We start from the raw sequence: 18,463 nt of genomic DNA, 5'->3' as shown, positions 1-18,463 counted from the left end.
ATGAGTATTTCAGCTCCATATCAGTTTTAATCCCTGTCCATTCTAACACGCCTGTAAACGCATATCACGTGACCACTCATGTACTCTCGGAATGCAGCATTTAGATGTAAATGGCTTGAATAATAGCTCATTTCCTAGGCTAGTGCCAGACGTTCTCTTCCAGAAGAGGCTCATGTGATAGGAGCCACCTCAGAGCTCAGGGCTCGGCCCTCGGAATGACCTCACAGCCGAATAACCCGAGTTGATAGCATTCTAGTTGCGAAGGAACAATGTTTACATTAGCCAACTAGCCATTGTTTGCAAAAACAGTTCATAATAATGCATTACGTGGTATTTCATGCACACTAACAACGTAGTAAAACAGTAATTGGACAATCCTATGACTATGATAAAACTACAGCTTTCACTACTGTTGTTATACGGAGGGGCCATCTTGGATATCAAAGTCCGGGATGGTGAGGTTCCTCCGACCTTCCGAAATGAGGTGGTGTTCCAGTTACAACTTCCAGCTCGCGGGTCGGAAATTCCAAGGGTCATCATCTTTTTGCAACCGGTGAAGTCACCCTCTGCTGGTCATTCAAAATAATACACAACACAATACACGTTAGAATACAGGCACTTCCACAATGGCTTCACTTTCCGACCTAGGAGTTTATATCCAATTTAATAAACAGTTCATGGTGGGGGCAGTGATAGACTGACCTCTCGGCCAATATTTTCCAGAATTGGCTCCAGCCCCTGTATAATGAACATCAAAATCCCAAAGACACAAACTCAGTGACCTCAGTGTTGTCTGCAGTTTCCGGTATTAACACAAATAATATTTTCTGGCAGAGGAACACGTCAAGCTTCTGTGTATTGACCCTGTGTGGGTGGGCTGAAAGCTATATCACCGCTATGATCCTCACCATGGTCCAACATCTTGGAGTCTGATAAATATTTGTTTGCAGCTCATGAAATTAAACACAAATTGGCAACAACTGGTAAACAAGACAAAGCAACAGAATCAGACTCCATGTGTCACTACATCTGTTGTCTGGATTTTATGAGACTTTTATTATGCTCTTATTTGATTTGGCAATATTTGTGTTTCCTGCTCTGGGTCCGGTTTCCATCAGAACACATCTGATAAGCTGCGGCCATAAAACAGAGTTTCTCTCATTTTGGAAAAATAATTCCGAGATGTGGCCGAGTACAAACTGCAGTCAGTGACCTTAAAATTTGTATTTGGCCTAAAGTGCATTTATAAAACCTATTATTATAGACAAAAAAACGATATCCTTATATATTTATATACATGAAAGCTCTGTTTATGGATTCAAATCTGTACAATCATCAGGAAATAACTATTGTTTATATAGATGACTGGCTGATTGATTTAGCTTTATAAGTTTGGCCATTCGATCGATAGATGGATACTATTACATATTATATATTGATTCCAAAGTAAATGTAGGTATCCAGTAGCTTCAAACACACATACAGGGCAAGAAGAGCATTTAAGAAATATGGTGGTGAAAGGGAAGAGTAAAAGGCTGGTTATCAAATTACTAGTCATATATAAAGAAATACTAAATTGAAGTGAGTAAAATGTAACCTAACAGCAGAACCAAACATATTGTGCATAGGTTAAAGTGTGCATTTAAGGAGGCAGTGCAAGTAGTCAACACATTGGCAGTTGTTATACCAAAAAATACGTAACTTAAGTGAACATGAAAACATGCCTATAGGAGCAAAAACAAAAATAATGTGCACAGTGGCTAATGTAGCCAGTGACATTAGCCACATCCAAACACATGACGAAGAACTGTCAACCACTCATATGGAAACCTACAACAGAGGCTATAGTTGTGTTTGGGATCCTGGGCAGGAGATTAGGAGACTAAGAAAACAGTTATTATAACTATTATTCCATGTCTGTGTTTTCACACTCTTACTTTTCGTCCTCAGTGTTGTGGCTGGTGAGTCATGACTGCACAGAGATCAGCATATTGACTTTCTTTTGTGACTTTGAGCTCACAATGAACCCAACCTTTATATAATAACTTAACTGATGGGCCAAAACCCAATGTTAGTAATGATAGAGGTGACTCTTCTTCCTTGACTCTCCTCAATATTTTCTTTATGACTCACTGAGTGTGAATGATTGATTTGAGCCGACTTCACTCTCTGCAGCCGTCCAGTCCAAAGTGTGTATGCGAGCTGAGCCACTATGAATGCTGAACAGAAAATGATTCTTATTGAACTGCAGTAAATCTCACTGGTGCTTTGTTAACCTTTGACCATACACAATATTTTGCACAGGTTAGAAAGTGATCATAAAATTTTATTCAGGAGGTTTGAAATATTAATATAATACATAAAAAAAGAGCAAGTGGATGAATCTAATTTCTTCATGTCACTGAGAACATTTATATACTAAAGACGGTGTGGCCACTCAAGATGATTACATTTCTAAATCCCCAGTGAGATCACACAGTTGACAAACATCCAGCAGAACTCTTTTTCTGAATTGGTTCATTAATCATGTTGAAACAGAGACGTGTCCAGACTGGGAGGTGTGCAGAGATTTTTCCCCAGAAACGCGTCACTCGGAGCTTACTCAGAGTATTTCATCATGATCGTGGGGTATAGTGCAAGAGTCTCTCTGATCCACACAGACACCTCCTCCCTTATTTGCGCCATGTTCTGCAACAGCACAGCTCAGGAAAGATCGAACTTTACAAAGATGTCCTTAAATGCTGCAGAGTCTATAAATGGCTTGTTCAGTGGAAGTAGTGTTTCTCAAAGTTGTTGTGGTGCATTTCAGGGAGGAAAGTACTGAATATTCTGTCTCTGCCTTCACGGTTTTGTCCTCTCACACTGTTTTGATTAGATGACGCCATGAACAAATATTTGATTATGCATTGCTTACCACTAGACTCATCTTAATGACTGCAATGTGACAGTTTCACAGGAATTTATTCCAGCGATCGAGAGCCAAACCAAACAGTTGCCGTGTGTTTTTCCACAAAACTACTTTCCCTGCAAACAGACGAGCCTGAGGTCCACGTCTCGCACTGGAGCTCTCTTCAACTCTTAATCGCAGACTTTGAAGTGCGTGACAGCCATTTGGTGTTACAAACCTATCTGGTTATTCTGGATAACGTTTCATTAGCTGTCACGTCAAATTTTAATCCCCTGTGAGAACTGACTCATGTCTAAACTAATTGTGGTTGATGTGGTTAGTTTGACCAGTTTTTAATTCATCAAAGAATGTTTGAAACTCTCAGATGACCCCAATAGACACGGCGGCCATTGTACTCTAACATCCCGCTCACGGAGGGAGGCTCAACTGCTGTTATGAACAGAATAATGTTGCACTGCTGTGATCCAGGTTTATAAATCTTATAAACACAGAGTCTGACAAACTGTTTTCTTTTCACAGGTGCCTAAAGCTGGGCATAGACTGTGTGACTCTAAGAAATGTTGTTCAATTCCACATCTAACTGTAAATCGTCCAAGATGTAAAGTCAAAGCTTATGATTTATGTGCTCACACTGTACGGTCGGACACAACCCGAAGTTCTCACACTGAACGGTCTGACACGACCCGACTTCTCACACTGAACGGTCGGACACGACCCGACTTCTCACACTGAACAGTCGGACACGACCCGACTTCTCACACTGAAGGGTGTGAGAAGTCTATAGTCAATATACAGTAGTCAATACTGCTCCATTGGCCCAGCTATGAACCAGTGTTTTTGTGAAAGAGGAAGACAAAGTCTTAGTACACAAATGTATAAAAAAAGAGGCATCGGCATAGTGAAGAAAGTATGCTGTGGCTAGTTTATTGTAAATTGATCCTAATCTCCAATCCGATTAATGTACTTTATTTACTTATTTTATTTCTTGCTGTGCAATTGCTTCCAGCCATAAACCACATTTCCTACTTTTTTGTTTTGCCATTTCACACAGACACAGTGAGGGAAAATGTGCAGATTTTGATGGAACCAACTTGTGACTATGCTTCAACTGGGCCAGAGCCTGACGACAGCCGATCAATATTTCTGACATGGAAGAAATTCATCCGACTGTCCGACGAGTGGTCGCGAGCACCTGATCTCTCCAGGCTCCCCCAGTGCACTGCAGCACAGGGTAGCTGGAAGATCGGCTTACACGATCACTAACAGACAATGACTGCCAGCTGATGTTAACATTCAACCACTGTCTACACGAGGGCTGTTTTTGTATTGAAATATCAATGCTATCATGGACATATTAAGTAAGTAAAATGTACTGGACGAAATCAAGCTAGCAATGAAATGCTAACTGTCGCTGTCTTTTCACCTGAACTCAGAAGTATTCTGGTTTAATAACTTTATATCACATTCAGATCACAGGAGCAAATATCTATTTAACTTGATTCCAGTGCATTTTACTTCCTGGCTTAAATATTTCTGTCTCAGTGGTTCAGACATTTCGTAAATAAAATGTATAATTCCCACATAAAAAAATAAAGTGTTGTTAGCAAAGAAGTGGCTGAAGGCAAATGTAAGCTGAGGTCTAATGGTAGCTAATGAGCTATCGAAAATGTCTTAACCTTGAAACATGGTCCCATGTCGCTCCAGATTTGAACTTTCCACTGTTTTTAGTTTTTCTGTCTCATTCTTGTATTTTTAAAAAGCAGGTTTTCAGTTCTTTTAAATATCAGGTGTGAATCCTGCATGTGTGGCCTATTATTAGAGATAGGAAGCAAAACACTGAGCCAGTGGCAGCACAGTGTAAAATAAGTGGAAACAGCGTGTGTGTCAAATGCTTATAGAACACAATAACAGCATTTCAATAGAGCATAAAAACAATTCATTACTAATTTATCAAAGCAGCTTTTATATCCTGCCCTTAAAAAGAAGTCAATACTGTGATCAGAATACTAATCCTACTTGGACAAGTGGTAACATGTTGCCATGTGATCTGTCCTGACAGATCCCATTGGAGGATGAAGGAAGTCATTAGTTAGTAATGGACCACTTAAGTCATGTTTGTAAACTCTCATTACCTATACTGTTTCCATGGTTTCCACTCTATGCACTTATTGGTCAAATTAAATACCTACTATGCGTTTTTACATATTTATAATCTACTTTTGTATGTTCTATTGTTTTATAAATAATAGCCTTTTTTGTTGGACTTGATACAAAAGGGGAAGATGAGGAAAAAAAACACTTCCGAACAGCGAAAGGTTTGTGAAGACGTGTGATTCAAACCTGTGAGATTGTAATTTTACGTAATTTCACAATATCTTAACATGCATTTTCAAAACATTTGTTAATAAATTCCATATTCACACACAAGTTGGTTTATATTACACATGAAGAAATGTGACATATTAAAAACCTACAATCACTACGAGCCATTCAGACATTGCTTGCACTGCACATTAGGATAAAGATACTGTAGGAGGATGTGTGCTTGGTGGGGCATTGTCCATTAGAGGTGTCTCTGTCTGTGTGTGCGTCTGTATGAGTGATGGTTGCTGTTGCTCAACCCAGTCGGATGTCTGTCGATGGATCCAGAGAGAAGTGAAAGAGTGAACATTCTTTTTGACGTCAGCCACGAAGGAAATAATTCGCCCACGTTCATCTATTTGCAAATTGAACATTTCAGCCACTAACCTTCAGCCAGTGTTTGTGTCCTCACACCATCCGGTTCTTGAAAGGGAGCAGAGAGCTGGAAAGACTGCAGTAATTGATTTTAGCTTCCAGCGAATTGGACGAAATAAAACCGGTATCTGCGTCAACTTTACAGAAATCGTTACACAAGCTTCACATCAGTAACATGCATGCAGATAAATATTGTTTTTGAACTTAAGGAGTTTACATCACAAGGAAACATAGGAATGGTATCAATTCTGAAATAAGGACAAAAGACAATCTTCCTTTTATAGGAAAATTTTAATAGTTATTCAATGTTCTACATTTTACAGTAAATATACAATTACAAACTTGGCTTAGTTATAGTACTAAGATCACTAACTGATCTTAAAAAAAAAACCCTCAACAACAAAAAAACATTAAAAAAAAAAGAAAAAAAATTAAAAACAGATTTACACTTCATATCACAAGCCTGACGCAGGTCCTTCACTCTGGACCAAATAGCTAACATACAATTCACTTCTCTCAACGCTGAACAGACGTTGGGCTTCAGTTTCGAACACAACCTTACGGTAACAGATATACCATAGCATGTGCAAACTGGGTACCAAACTAAAACTTCCAAAGATGGGGTTGTTCCTAATACTCGATCCAGGGCGGATACAAGTATGTTTCGGTTTTTTTGTTTTTTTTTGGAAGACAAGGAATTTCCACTTTTTGCATCACATTTAGTGTCAAATTAAACTTGAAACTGACAAATCAAAATGAAAAAAAGCTGCAGCAGAACATCAACGACATTTAAGAGCCTACTATTCACTGAGATAGTAGTGTTTTAATTTATACTGATGGGAAAAGAGAGAAAAACTAAGACTTAGCAACTGCAAGGCAAAAAAAAGAAAAACAGAGGGAAGGTGGAAGTAAAGTAGAGTTGTAAATGTTTCTGGATGCGTTTCCACCATCAAGGTGAAGAAGCGCAACATATAAACAGACTGAAAAAAAAGAGTATTCCGCTTCAAAAATTACCACCTTTAATGTTTGGAAATGAGAGAAGTAAAACAATTTTTAAAAAAAGAAAGAAAAAAGGACCTGCGATTAAGACAACTTTGCAATTCCCCCCCTAAAACACACCAGAGTGTTTTCAATTGTTTTCACTTAAGTGCAAATTAAAACTTAAGAGGCGAGGAATGGAGTGAAATAAGGAAGCTGTTTCACCACCCAGGAAAAACAGAGCCTGCTGATTAGGGAGACACTTACAAATTCTACTCTCCCAGAATGCTCTGCGGGGTCTGCCTCTCTACTGAGCCGCCATATTAAAACAGTGTTACAGTTTTTAAAGAGCGTTGGTCCACAGCCTAGGAAAGAAAACCCCTCTCTTATTATTAACTCAAACAAAATTTACTTCTCCTGTAAGAAAGACAAATAAAAATGTATTTGGCTTCTGTTGTCGTCCAAAATGGCATTTCTGAGAAGAAAAAAAAAACATTTAACTCGGATAAGTCCAACCTCTAAATAAAGAATCTCAATGTGACACCAAATTGGGAATTTTAAATGACTGAAAAATCATTTCCTTTATCATTCTGGCTCAAAGCCTCAAACTATGGTGATGCCACTTCTAGACTTTGTCACCAGTGACACCTAGTGTTAAAAAAGGCTCAGTGGAATATCACGCATGCCATAAGTACAGTAGATTATCACCAGTAAGAACAGCAATTTAACGACCATTGTATAATTCGGTATAACTGTTATTTAGTTGGGGGTGGTGAGGGTTGCAAAGGTCGGACTGAGACGCACAGAGAGGCCAGAAACATGAGAGCAGAGGGCTGAAGGAAAAGAAGGGAGGGAGCAGAACAGATCATCACATTGTGCATCCCTGAATGTGGCAAAAATGAAACGAGTGTTTGACGGGATGCAAAATGGCCTCTGAACAGGAGTTTGTGGCACGAAGTGGAAACAAGAGAGTAAGAAACAGAAAAGTGAGACTGGCAATATGCATCAACGACAATGTGAGAAACAGGAAGAGCGACAGGAAAACACATTCACAGGAAGCAGGACATAAGGACTCAGACTTAACCAGTTTACTGAGGAGAAGAAACTAATATTAACTGAACAATAGTTGGTGAAATATGGCACAGAACAAAGGGCATGGAGGCTGAGGGTTTCTGAGACAACGTTCGATTCATCTTTGTAGTGGCAAAACAGAAACGGACAGCGAGGAATGGTTACCCTTTTTTCACCCAGCCAAAAATAATACAATCCATTTCTGTTCCGTCGTTCATCCTTACTTCCTTAAAGTCTGAAAATCCAGGCAACAATCGTAAAAATGTGGGAATCTCAACAAGGCCTAACTTTATTTACAGACCTTGGGTTAAATAGCTGAGATTTTGAGAATTTATAGTTGTATTATTACGAGAATAAAATTGTAATATTACAAAAATAAAGTCCTAATTTTAGGTTATGTGTCATGTTAGAGGGGGAATATCAGAAGATCAGCCTGTTTTGTACTTTCTCAAGAAGCAATGAGATTCGTTCAAGATTTTGGATCCAGGAGAGCAACTCCAGCAAACACCGGTTCTCCTTGCTGCATATTTCTTTTAAGTTTTTATTGTCGTACTATTCTGACGTTTCCACATTATTCTTCGAATATTATGGGCAATTTTCTCCATACGGCCTTATACTCCATCCTAAATACTCCCCCCTACCACAGTGACAGATATGTAGAGGACAGAGATGCAGAAGAGGTAAAAAAAAATGTAAAAGCACAAACAGTAGCTGCCACACTGATGCAACCATGCTTAGCTAGAAATACATTACTGTACCACTTGCTGTATAAATATACTGCATTTTTTTTTTTTTTTTAAACTTAGAGATCCAATGCTATAGTTAAATACACCTGAATATTATGCATACCCAATATGCTTAATTGACCAGAGGGAAATGAGAAAAAAAGCAAAATAACGTAAAAAAAAAAACCCAAACAAAAACAAATGGAGAAATACTGACAGAAGTAGTGGTTAGTTAAATAAATCCTAATGACAAGTAATATTACTGCTGTCGCAAGAAAATCCAGTTTCTGTATTTTCTCTGATCCATACGTGGTGGGAACGTTCGATGACCCTTGTGTCAATAACAACCACTTCATGTCTTCTAAAATACAGGGGTCATTATTTAAGATAAGGCTCAAAGATAAATGGTTTTCATCCGACAGCAACATTATTGAGTATTTTCTTGAGAATTAACCTACTAGTGTACAAACATCTGGACTAAGAATACCTCAAAACACTCGATCTTATTGGTTTATATTTTAAAATTACAATATAAATTGCTTCTTCCTCCCATTTGCACTACACAGCCTAGGTACCTGTTACTTAGCATTAAATTGTAGTCCTCAAGTTCTCTTATGTTGTGCAATATTTCCTCACAAAGTTATTCATTATCCCACATTTCTGATATGTTCTACTCTTCTTAGCAGTTAAGTGTAATAATTATTGAATGGAGGCTGCTTACAGAGCCTGTGATCCATATTTAGAGATTACAACAATAAGCATTTTATTCAAAAATCAATTCAAAACGCTGATAAAATAATTACTGTGTTAAACAGCTGGAGGCATTCCCTCTTGTTTTATTGCAATATCAAACCACTTCATCTACATACCAGCACAGTAAATGCTTTTGCTAAACCAACCTGTCCTCTACAGAAGTTGTGATTTGATCTTTTTTTATTTTTATATACTTTTTTTGGTTTTATTTCTTTTTTTTTTTTTTAAATGCCACAGGCCTCACCTAATTATCAAACCCCACCACCACCACAACCCCGCACCATACACGTCCTCCAGCCAAGGACCAATAAACAAGACTCAGTGATTAATCATCATACTGTGGATGTAGACACCTTAGCGTGAACAAAACCAGCTGTATATGATCCAGCTCTCACTGGCTGTAATATTGTCCCCATGAAATGACTTTTAATAAAATAAAAGGTTTTTGTTGAAAAGAATGAAGAGCAATGTTGAAATGCAGTCAGTAAAACCAAATATGTGTAAATCTCTGACTCCGGCAGAATTAACACAGTAAACAACTGAATTTTCTTTTCTCATAATACTGCTAAAAGTCTCAAAGCCACTTACTGGCCCCTTGAAGGTCGCGTAGCTCTTTACCTCCTGTCAAAAGAAGCTAACTGGGTTAAAATGAAGTGACAGAGACGCCGAGTCGTCACAATTTCAAGCTCCAGCAATTAAAACAAAAACATCACTGCTTTTTGATTGCAGTTCATTTTTTGCTCTTGATCACCGACTTTTGACCCCAATTTCTGAGAACTCCAAGCCGCGAATACGACACAGACAAGGTGTATACAGCCTCCTGACTTCCTAATGTAGCACCCGACCCAGAAACCTCATTTGTTCGGCCTTTTCAGAGCTCAGAGCACTGACAAAACGGACTAATGGAGTGAATCCATACATCAGCACATTTGAATGGTGCATTTTAAATTGAATAATCTGGCTTTTCGGTTTGGTTATTAGTCCTGGTCTGGAATGAAGGAGGAGGAGGAGACGATATGATCACAGCGAGAAATCAATGTACAATACATATAGTGCAAAATTAGCAGAATGTGACAGCAGTTTCTTGCAAGTAAGATGTTACCAACTCAAATGTCTTGTACCTTGAAATGAAACAACCGACTGTGAACGTCATCACCTCCTCCTCCTCCTCCCATGGTTGTCTGCTCCCCAGTCTGCTCTCCTGGTGCCAACACAATCCCTTTAAACTCCTTCTCTGCTGGCTGTGTCTGCAATGCACACCCCTAGAAACCCGTGTGTATGCTTGTGTTGGACTGGGAGGTACTGTTCAGTAAGTGCCACTAAGTGATCATGTGTTTTCCAACACACTGCAGGAGTCAGTGTGTGAGTGTGTACGACCACCCATGCTGTTGACACGGTTAGAATTAATATTTAGCATTTTCTCAATGCGTTAACCTACGCTAAGCACAATAAAAAAAGCTTGAGGACCCGAACAACCCCGAAATGTTCTCTAGCTCTAGGTAAAGATTCCGTTTGTGTCGCAAACATACTAGCCTGCATAGTATGCAGCATGAAGAAGGTGGTAATTTCTTATGTATGTGCTAGGTGCTAAGCTAATGTGGACAGGCTGGGACACGCAGCTGGGTGGGCGATGGGCAGCAAGTGCTCTGCTCCTAACACAGCAACTCACATGGAGACGAAAGGACGACGGTGACTGACAGACTACAGCCGGACAGACAGCTACATGCTGGAAGACCACCGAGATTTAAATAAAAAATGAAACAAATCCGATAAAATAAAGGATGAAGAGGAAGGAATGACCAAGGTAGAAAATAAGAAGTCTACAGGAAAAGTTAAGCAATCCAGTTGAGTGTGGTAAAAAGTAAGAAAAATTAAATAATCCCCCCCAAAAATCCTAATTATGTTAAAACCCTGTGCTGATATCTAGTCGTTAGAAAATTTGGCAGCATAAGTCAGTAAGTCTTTGTAGTGAATGATGGGAGATGATAACAAGGAGTAAGTGCCCAATATTATCCAGCCAACTGAGCAGCAGCAGGCGGGACCACACACACCAGCACAACACAGAAACAGGAGCAACCGACACCCGTGATTGGTCAAAGAGTCCTTCTGGAGTTCCAATGACAGACACAGCAAAGAAAAATGAGAGAAAAAAAAAAAAATAAACATACAAAATAAAGTAATGACTGGTTGGCAAATGAACAGAGAAATAAAATTTAAAAAATAAAAGCAGCTTTTGTAAGAATGTTAAGAGAATGTCGCATAATAACAATAAAAATAAAAGTAAAGTGGCTGTTGCACTTTAGTTTTGTTCTTGCAGACAGGTGCGGAGTTCCCGTGGTTACCAGCGGGAGCCCGTGTAAGATTTGAGCAGTTGCATACGATGGTGGACTCCAGACCTGGAGAGAAAAAAAGAGGAGCAGATGTACACATTGGCGATTGATTTAAAGAGCGCCTCGGGCCTCTGAGGGGAAAGAAATGTGAGGCAGCAGTTTGTTCAGGTCAGAGAGAGACAACGGAGGAACAAAGAGAGGAATGAAAAGGAGGAGGTGAAAAGGAAGAGGAGAGAAAAATGAAATGGCGAGGAACATTTCAACGAAAACAGCAGCAGGGCAGACACTCACATGATTGGTGGGCTCTACCAGTGAGGTGGTACGTAGCTGTACCCAGGTGTCCCTTGGGGCCTGTAGGTTGGCACAGTAACTGGGTGTCCTCCAATCGGGGGGTGCTGGGGCGTTGTCAGCAGGGTCCCTACAGGAAGTTCACAACATTACTACTAAAGACCGATCAATCACCACAGCCTTTCTGAGCTCAAGCAATAAACTCAAGAACTAATGAATGACTTCAAATCAGAATCACAATGTCTTGTCAGCTGTCAGGAGGCTGCTGCCTAAATCTGGTCATGTCTGAAAACTGAAGGAAATAATCAGTGTCCTCTGCGCTGGGCCGTACCTGCACTCATCGCCATGGTTGTCCCAGCTACCATTCCCATGGCAGCCATGCCGTTGTTGCGAGGAGTAGGTACAGGGACCGGGGCAGGGTAGAGGGCTGTGGAGGGGATGCTATTGGGCTGCACCACAGTGGTGTGATGGATCACATGTGGCTGAGCCGCATACACAGGCTGGGTGTAATACGCTCCCTGTCAGGGTAGAAACAGAATAAGGTTTGTGAATGTTTGTGTGTATAATGTTTTATTATATAATATAACGTATTTATCACATTAAAAAAAGGTTTGAGTGCTAATGACCATCTTCTACTGCAGGAACAAAAGAAATCAGAACAAAAACAGCTAATACTGATTTAATAATTACTTTGGTGATTGGCATGTTGCATTTCTCACATTTTCAACTACTTTAACATCTATGGTTTTCTTCTTATATTTAACATTACAAAGAAGTATAGCATTGAATAGAAAAAAAGGATGTCCCCGTTGTGTGAAGATCTCAACCAAACATGTGTTTTAAAAGTCTAATATGCTGCAAATCGAGGGCTTTTGTAGGGACATGTACCTCAACAGTTTTATTCCTGGAACTTCCTCAGACTATTAACCAAAGTAATTCTTTGGTATAAAACATAATTGCTGCAATAAACATAAAACCCATCACTAACATTAAAATAATTTTTCACTCTTGATAAAACTACAGTAAAAATGCTTTTCATTTTGAAACTATTGCATAAACGGTTTGATGTCAGAGTTGTAAAACTGCCTCATCTCACTGTATTAAATATAGTCTTTAAAATTTACATTGACTGATCAGACAACACAAACTTATTTACTGATAGTGCTTCAGTTTAGTGGCAACATGACAAACCTGATCGACTTTTCTTTCAGGAGCAGACTGACAAGTTATTATTTTCAGTGTCCTTACCTGTGCGTATAGGTTCTGCTGAGGGTAGGCACTGCGGATAGGGTACATAGCTGTTGGGTATGGGGTGGGGGTTGGGGTGTAGGGAGGGGGTGCTCCATTTGACTGAGTGGGTGGCACTTTGTATGGGGTGCCTGCTGCAGTATATCCTAGTAAAAAGAGGAGAAAGGAAGAAGAGAGAAATAAATTTGACACTTTAACTGATGAGATGTTTTCTCAAACCTGCAATAAGTGATTTACAGTGCATAAAACCCCCCCCAAAAAAACTAACATAACAACATGTATATTGTCACCTTTTGTAATTCAGATACTGTACACTTAAATGTGTTCTCTGCGCTGTAAACTAACCTATGACTGATTCGATAGATTAATGCTGGGTTTAATATCACAATTATCACAAAAATGTATAAATAAAATCAGCATTTATGGGTTGAACATGGCCGATGACGCCACTATGTTTTTCAAACAGTCTTGGAAATTGGAGGGGCTAACGCTTTCGTAGGAGACTTCAGCCAAAACTTAGAGGTGAAGTTTCAATTTAAACACCGACCAGGAAAGGAAAAACTGTTTTATTATTTTGTGAAACCGTTTAAACTCTTTAGCTGCTTTAGCTTGCTGTTTGGTGCTGGGCAGGTAAATGCACAAAGTTTGTCAAACTTCTTTCATGAGAAACAACTTCCTCAAGTATCATGATGATGGTGAGAGGAACAATAAAATAAAAACACTTTAAGACAGTAAAAAATAACAATGAGCTTTAAGATACTGAATTACTATTATCTTTAAATACAGCACATGAGAGGATTAGAGAATGAGTAATACTCTGCATGTTATGAAAAACTGCTGCTCTTATATATGGATAGACTGTAGGCACCATGAAGTCTGGGGGCAGAGCAGTGGCAAGTAAATTAGTAAAAATACATTAGTCACACCAATGCAACACCAACATGTGAAAATACCTACATTTAAACAGTTTATCTGAGCTTTCAACTGTATGTTTATTATTTCCATTTGGCACAAAATCCACCAGATGGGGCTCTGGTGCCGCCTTTTGATGGGAGGCTAAAAACAATACAGCCGAGGGTTAGTGAATCTAAAAATGGCTCATTTCTCCAGTAACCAAGGAGCTTCGGAGCAATCTAAAAGGTACAGAGATATATTTTCCAAATATGATTGTTTCTTAGTGCAGCTTTCATTTAACAAATAACGCACCGGGTTGAAAAGTACAGTGTACTGTTGTACAGTGAGGGTATCTGGTTCGGACTCTGTGTTCATGTCTGGGCTCTGCTCTCCAGAGTGCAGTACTTCTGAACGGCCACTAGGAGGAGCCTGAAGGTCAAACATGCTACTAGCTAGCTGCTGCAGCAGAGCTTATGAAAGCTTCCCTCACACAAGGACAAGCGAACAAAGAGATGCTGGAGCTGCTCTGTGTGTGTCTAAATGTGTGTATTTGTGTGTGTGCATACTCTCATACACATTCTTTAACATGCATGCAGGGCATTAGAGGACAATGGTGTGTGACAATTACACAAAAGCCCTGCTGACAGAAAACAGTTTGTCTATTAAATGGTCTTGAAGAAATGATGACATTGATCAAGACACAGTTCTAATCAGACCACATCCAGCTCGTCTGAAAAACGGAAACAATTTAATTTCTCCATGTATTTAATAAGCCCTGCACAAGGCAGAGAAATATGAATTGCAGACAAACAACAGCAGCAGCCTTAGGAATGAAGTTGAGGTGGTCTGTTGGAACAAAGCTGTGCGAGCTTCGACGGAGCATACCTGATATTTTGTTAGACTTCCAAAAAGATAAAAACACAACTGGGGGAGGGGATGAGAGGAGAGAGGAGCTTCAAAAGCAGAAAACTACAAACCCATCCTGCCTCGTTACGACACTTAAAATTCAGGAGGATGGGGAACAATTCAAGGAGGTATTTGCCCTCCTGTTAAGAACATTTCATGTTTGATATATTCATAGAAATTAATACTTTCCAGGTATGCTGTCATTTAACTGCCAATCTTTATGGTTTCCAATACATATTTCAAATCCATTATTTGAACAGAATTTTGAAAAGGACTTTATATTTTTTATTCTTGTTATTTATTATATCATGAAACTTAAAGGACCAAACCACCACCAAGTTCCCGATCTCTATTTCCTTACTTTGGGTTTGTTGTTCTCTCCTCTCTTATACATACTAAAGATTGTTATTGTGCCACAAACAATTACAAGATTGTGCAATTTACAGGATTCTTTTAAATTATTAATCTAGGTTTTAAAAGCTTACATTTTAAAATCTGTCTCAAAAGTTCATATTTCTATATAAAGATGGCCAATGCCAGTAGTTAGCATGAGTTTATATCACTAACAGAATTATAGTCCTCGATAGTTATTTTGCCCCATGTGCTGTTACCTGAGCCACCCAATGCTGCAGTCTTTTTGGTTCTGTTGTTTTTACTGTATGATTTTTTTCATTCATTTTTCTACATAATAATCAAGTGCTGTAGTGTTACATTTTTGGATTTTGTGATGTGCAAATAAACAGACAAACAACAACTACGGACAACGGTGCCATATCTACTCAACAGAGAGCTTGCAGAATAAAACATTGTTGTAGTAAGTTTAAAACATCATTAGCCTGTAAAATCATCTGCATACAACATTGTGTCTGTGTGACGCCCTTTACGACAATCCCCTACACTCTGCTGTGTGTGTGGGTTGTTTATCTCTTATTTGCATTACTTGAAAAAAATAAAAATAAAAAAAATAAAATAAAGAACATCCCACTCATTAACTCTACACAAATAAGACATTTGCTTCCAAGATATTACCTTTTGTAAGATAAACAAAGCCATCAAATGGTGTGTGCCAGAGCTCACCTGGTGGATACCCAGGACTACCTGTTTGATACAGGTTGGGGGTATAGTGGGGAGCCGCGGCAGGATACCCTCCTGGATAACCTGAGTGTCATCACAGGAGAGAACACATTAGAAACCATAGCTTAACAGAGAGGAAACACAAACACAGGACAGATTTGGTTTTGAGCAGGATGTGCACAGATGGCGCTCATTAAAAAACATGTCTGCACCAATGACATAGTTGGTTCAACGCGCCTTACATACACCAACTGGCAGACGGGGCACACCTGCCAATATGGTGAGGGTGGAGATAAATCGAGAAACATTAGCAAAGCGCGCACACACACACACACACACACACACACACACACACACACACACACACACACACACACACACACACACACACACACACACACACACACACACACACACACACACACACACACACACACACACACCGCTGGTTTTGACGTGAGAAAAAGCTTCCACTGATGATAATAATAATAAAAAAGTACAAGTTTGTCAGAATGAGATAAATAAGGAGAAAGGGAGGTTAAGAGAAATAATGAACAAGCACTAAGTGCTGCTCACTGCTTGCTTTTACTTGTAGTCAGTTTCCTCAGAATACAAGCCTTTGTTATATCTTTCTTTAGCTACTTTAGTCAAGATGTGCACAGGTCTAATAAATAAAGTTTCAAAGGTAGTCAGCAGTGGTCAGAAACCAGGATAAGATAAGATGCATGTATATATGCACCATTATGACATTCACTTTGGATTACTCCAGCTAGTAAAAATGGGATTATCAAAACTGGGATATGGTCTTATCCAGGATACTGACATTTTCATGCTTAATACAGAAACAGGCCACTTCCAAAAACCTATAATAACCGTGATACTGATCTGCATGTAAACACAGTTGCTAATTTATTAACAGCGCATTTCTGAGGCTATGACTGAATTTGTTCAAATCTATGTTAAGATTACAACCAATTCTGCTTCAATATTTCCCATCTTCATTACATTATTTCTGGTGATTGGCTCACTGTCTGTAGTTAAGAGATGCTTGGAGTCATTTTCAACGAGTTGACTTCATTCAAGACAGTTCTGCACAGATGGAAATCAATTTTTATGAAGCATCTTATCATTTGAATGCATCTGTCTTGAGAGGCTTCACGTCAATGGACATATGAGATGGACTGTTTACTGACATCATTGACACACTTGCTGCTTCTCAAACTGGGTCAACACATCTGTCTCCTGGTTTACAAGCGAAGGTAAACAAAACAGGCTGCACTGGTAATCTCATTTTACTGCATCTAATCTCCTTTTTTATAAACTCATTGTAATCTAAATACACAATTTGTAATCTAAATATGAATCGGTGCTGCAGTCACCTGTAACCTGCATTTCTAAGTCTTCTCTCCAACACTACGCTCACACAGCGAGCCCAAGTGGCCCGAATCTGATTCCCCCCGGGGTAACCCGGCGAAAACAAACATGGAAGATAGCTATGATGGAGGTAGTCCGTGGAGGGACAGTGGGGTTGTAGATCTTATAAGAACTTGTATTGTAACTGCTCTGTGTTTGAAAGCATATCAAATCTGAAGAACTGTTCATCTTGGCCAGCAGTAGACATGTGTATTGTTAAGAGCCCAAGGAAGTGCAGTTTTCAAATTTTGTGCGATTTGAACGTGCGATACATTCAATATTAATACACTTTGAGTAAACAGGCAACCAACACTCTTTAGCAGCAGCTGCTGAAACTCATCAACATAAGTGACGTTGTTGATCATGACAACAGCGTGTTCACGTCAACGAGTTGAGGGTTTTGTGTACTGAGTCAAGCTTCAATGAACTTTGAATAAACAGGTGGACAGCTGTTTGTGCAGCAGCTTCATAGTTCTGTTTCTTTATTTGCTGCAGCTCAGTTACTGCAATTCACTTTTAGTTTCAGAAAGAGAGTTGCAAGCAGCATTACCACAGTAACAGGCCATTACAAAAACTAACAGGCCATTACAAACAAATATATTTAGAACAGGTACTCTAAACATCTCATCTTACTACAGAATTGTTACTACAAAGTGTTTTTAGTTGATTGAGGTGAAGCTCTTATTGTTACTGATTTTGTATCAAACTTCAACTACTGGTTATTTTTATTATGATTTATCTGCACATAACTTTCACCACTTATCAATTGATTTTTTAGTTTTTGGTTTCTGGATCACTGACTTTACCACAGTAGCTACATCGATCCAGTCTGTAACTCATCAACATACTCATTTTTGTGATGGGCAAACTTGTTGACTGCATTTCCTCCTATGGCAGCCACTTTGTGCCCACATTTAGTAAACAATACAGGACAATCTGGATATTAGTGGATGAAAAATGTGTATGTGCTGATTAGTCTTACCTGTGAACGCCATGTTCTTTGGGTTTCCATAAGGGGTGCCAGGCTGAACAGGGCTGTAGACTGGATTCATAGCTGAAGCTAATCTGTTCTTACTGAGAGAGAAAAGGAAAGTGTCGCAAAGAGGAGAGAGAAGAAAAATGGAGGGGAGAGAGACGTA

The 18,463-nt window shown here is 39.2% G+C and overlaps 1 protein-coding gene across 5 annotated transcripts in view; it reads right to left on the bottom strand.

The window, feature by feature from the left end:
- Positions 1-5,916: 5,916 nt before the first annotated feature.
- fam168a (family with sequence similarity 168 member A) overlaps positions 5,917-18,463 on the bottom strand; it is a 28,265-nt gene continuing 15,718 nt past the window's right edge. For 2 of the 5 annotated variants that reach the window (XM_035153899.2, XM_035153901.2), the window contains 6 exons: positions 18,307-18,398; positions 15,867-15,995; positions 13,038-13,183; positions 12,211-12,307; positions 11,793-11,917; positions 5,917-11,567 (listed from right to left, as the gene is read on the bottom strand). In XM_035153899.2, the coding sequence (XP_035009790.1) occupies positions 11,385-11,567; positions 11,793-11,917; positions 12,211-12,307; positions 13,038-13,183; positions 15,867-15,995; positions 18,307-18,398 (772 nt within the window). In that variant the 3' untranslated portion in view covers positions 5,917-11,384. Of the gene's footprint in view, positions 11,568-11,792; positions 11,920-12,120; positions 12,308-13,037; positions 13,184-15,866; positions 15,996-18,306; positions 18,399-18,463 lie in introns of all 5 variants that reach the window. The other 3 variants (XM_035153900.2, XM_035153902.1, XM_035153903.1) reach the window with 3 other exon arrangements.

Source organism: Hippoglossus stenolepis, chromosome 4, assembly GCF_022539355.2.
Source record: "Hippoglossus stenolepis isolate QCI-W04-F060 chromosome 4, HSTE1.2, whole genome shotgun sequence".
Lineage (NCBI taxonomy): Eukaryota > Metazoa > Chordata > Actinopteri > Pleuronectiformes > Pleuronectidae > Hippoglossus > Hippoglossus stenolepis.
The sequence above is the reverse complement of the archived record's forward strand: the minus strand, read 5'-3'. Positions and strand labels throughout refer to the sequence as shown.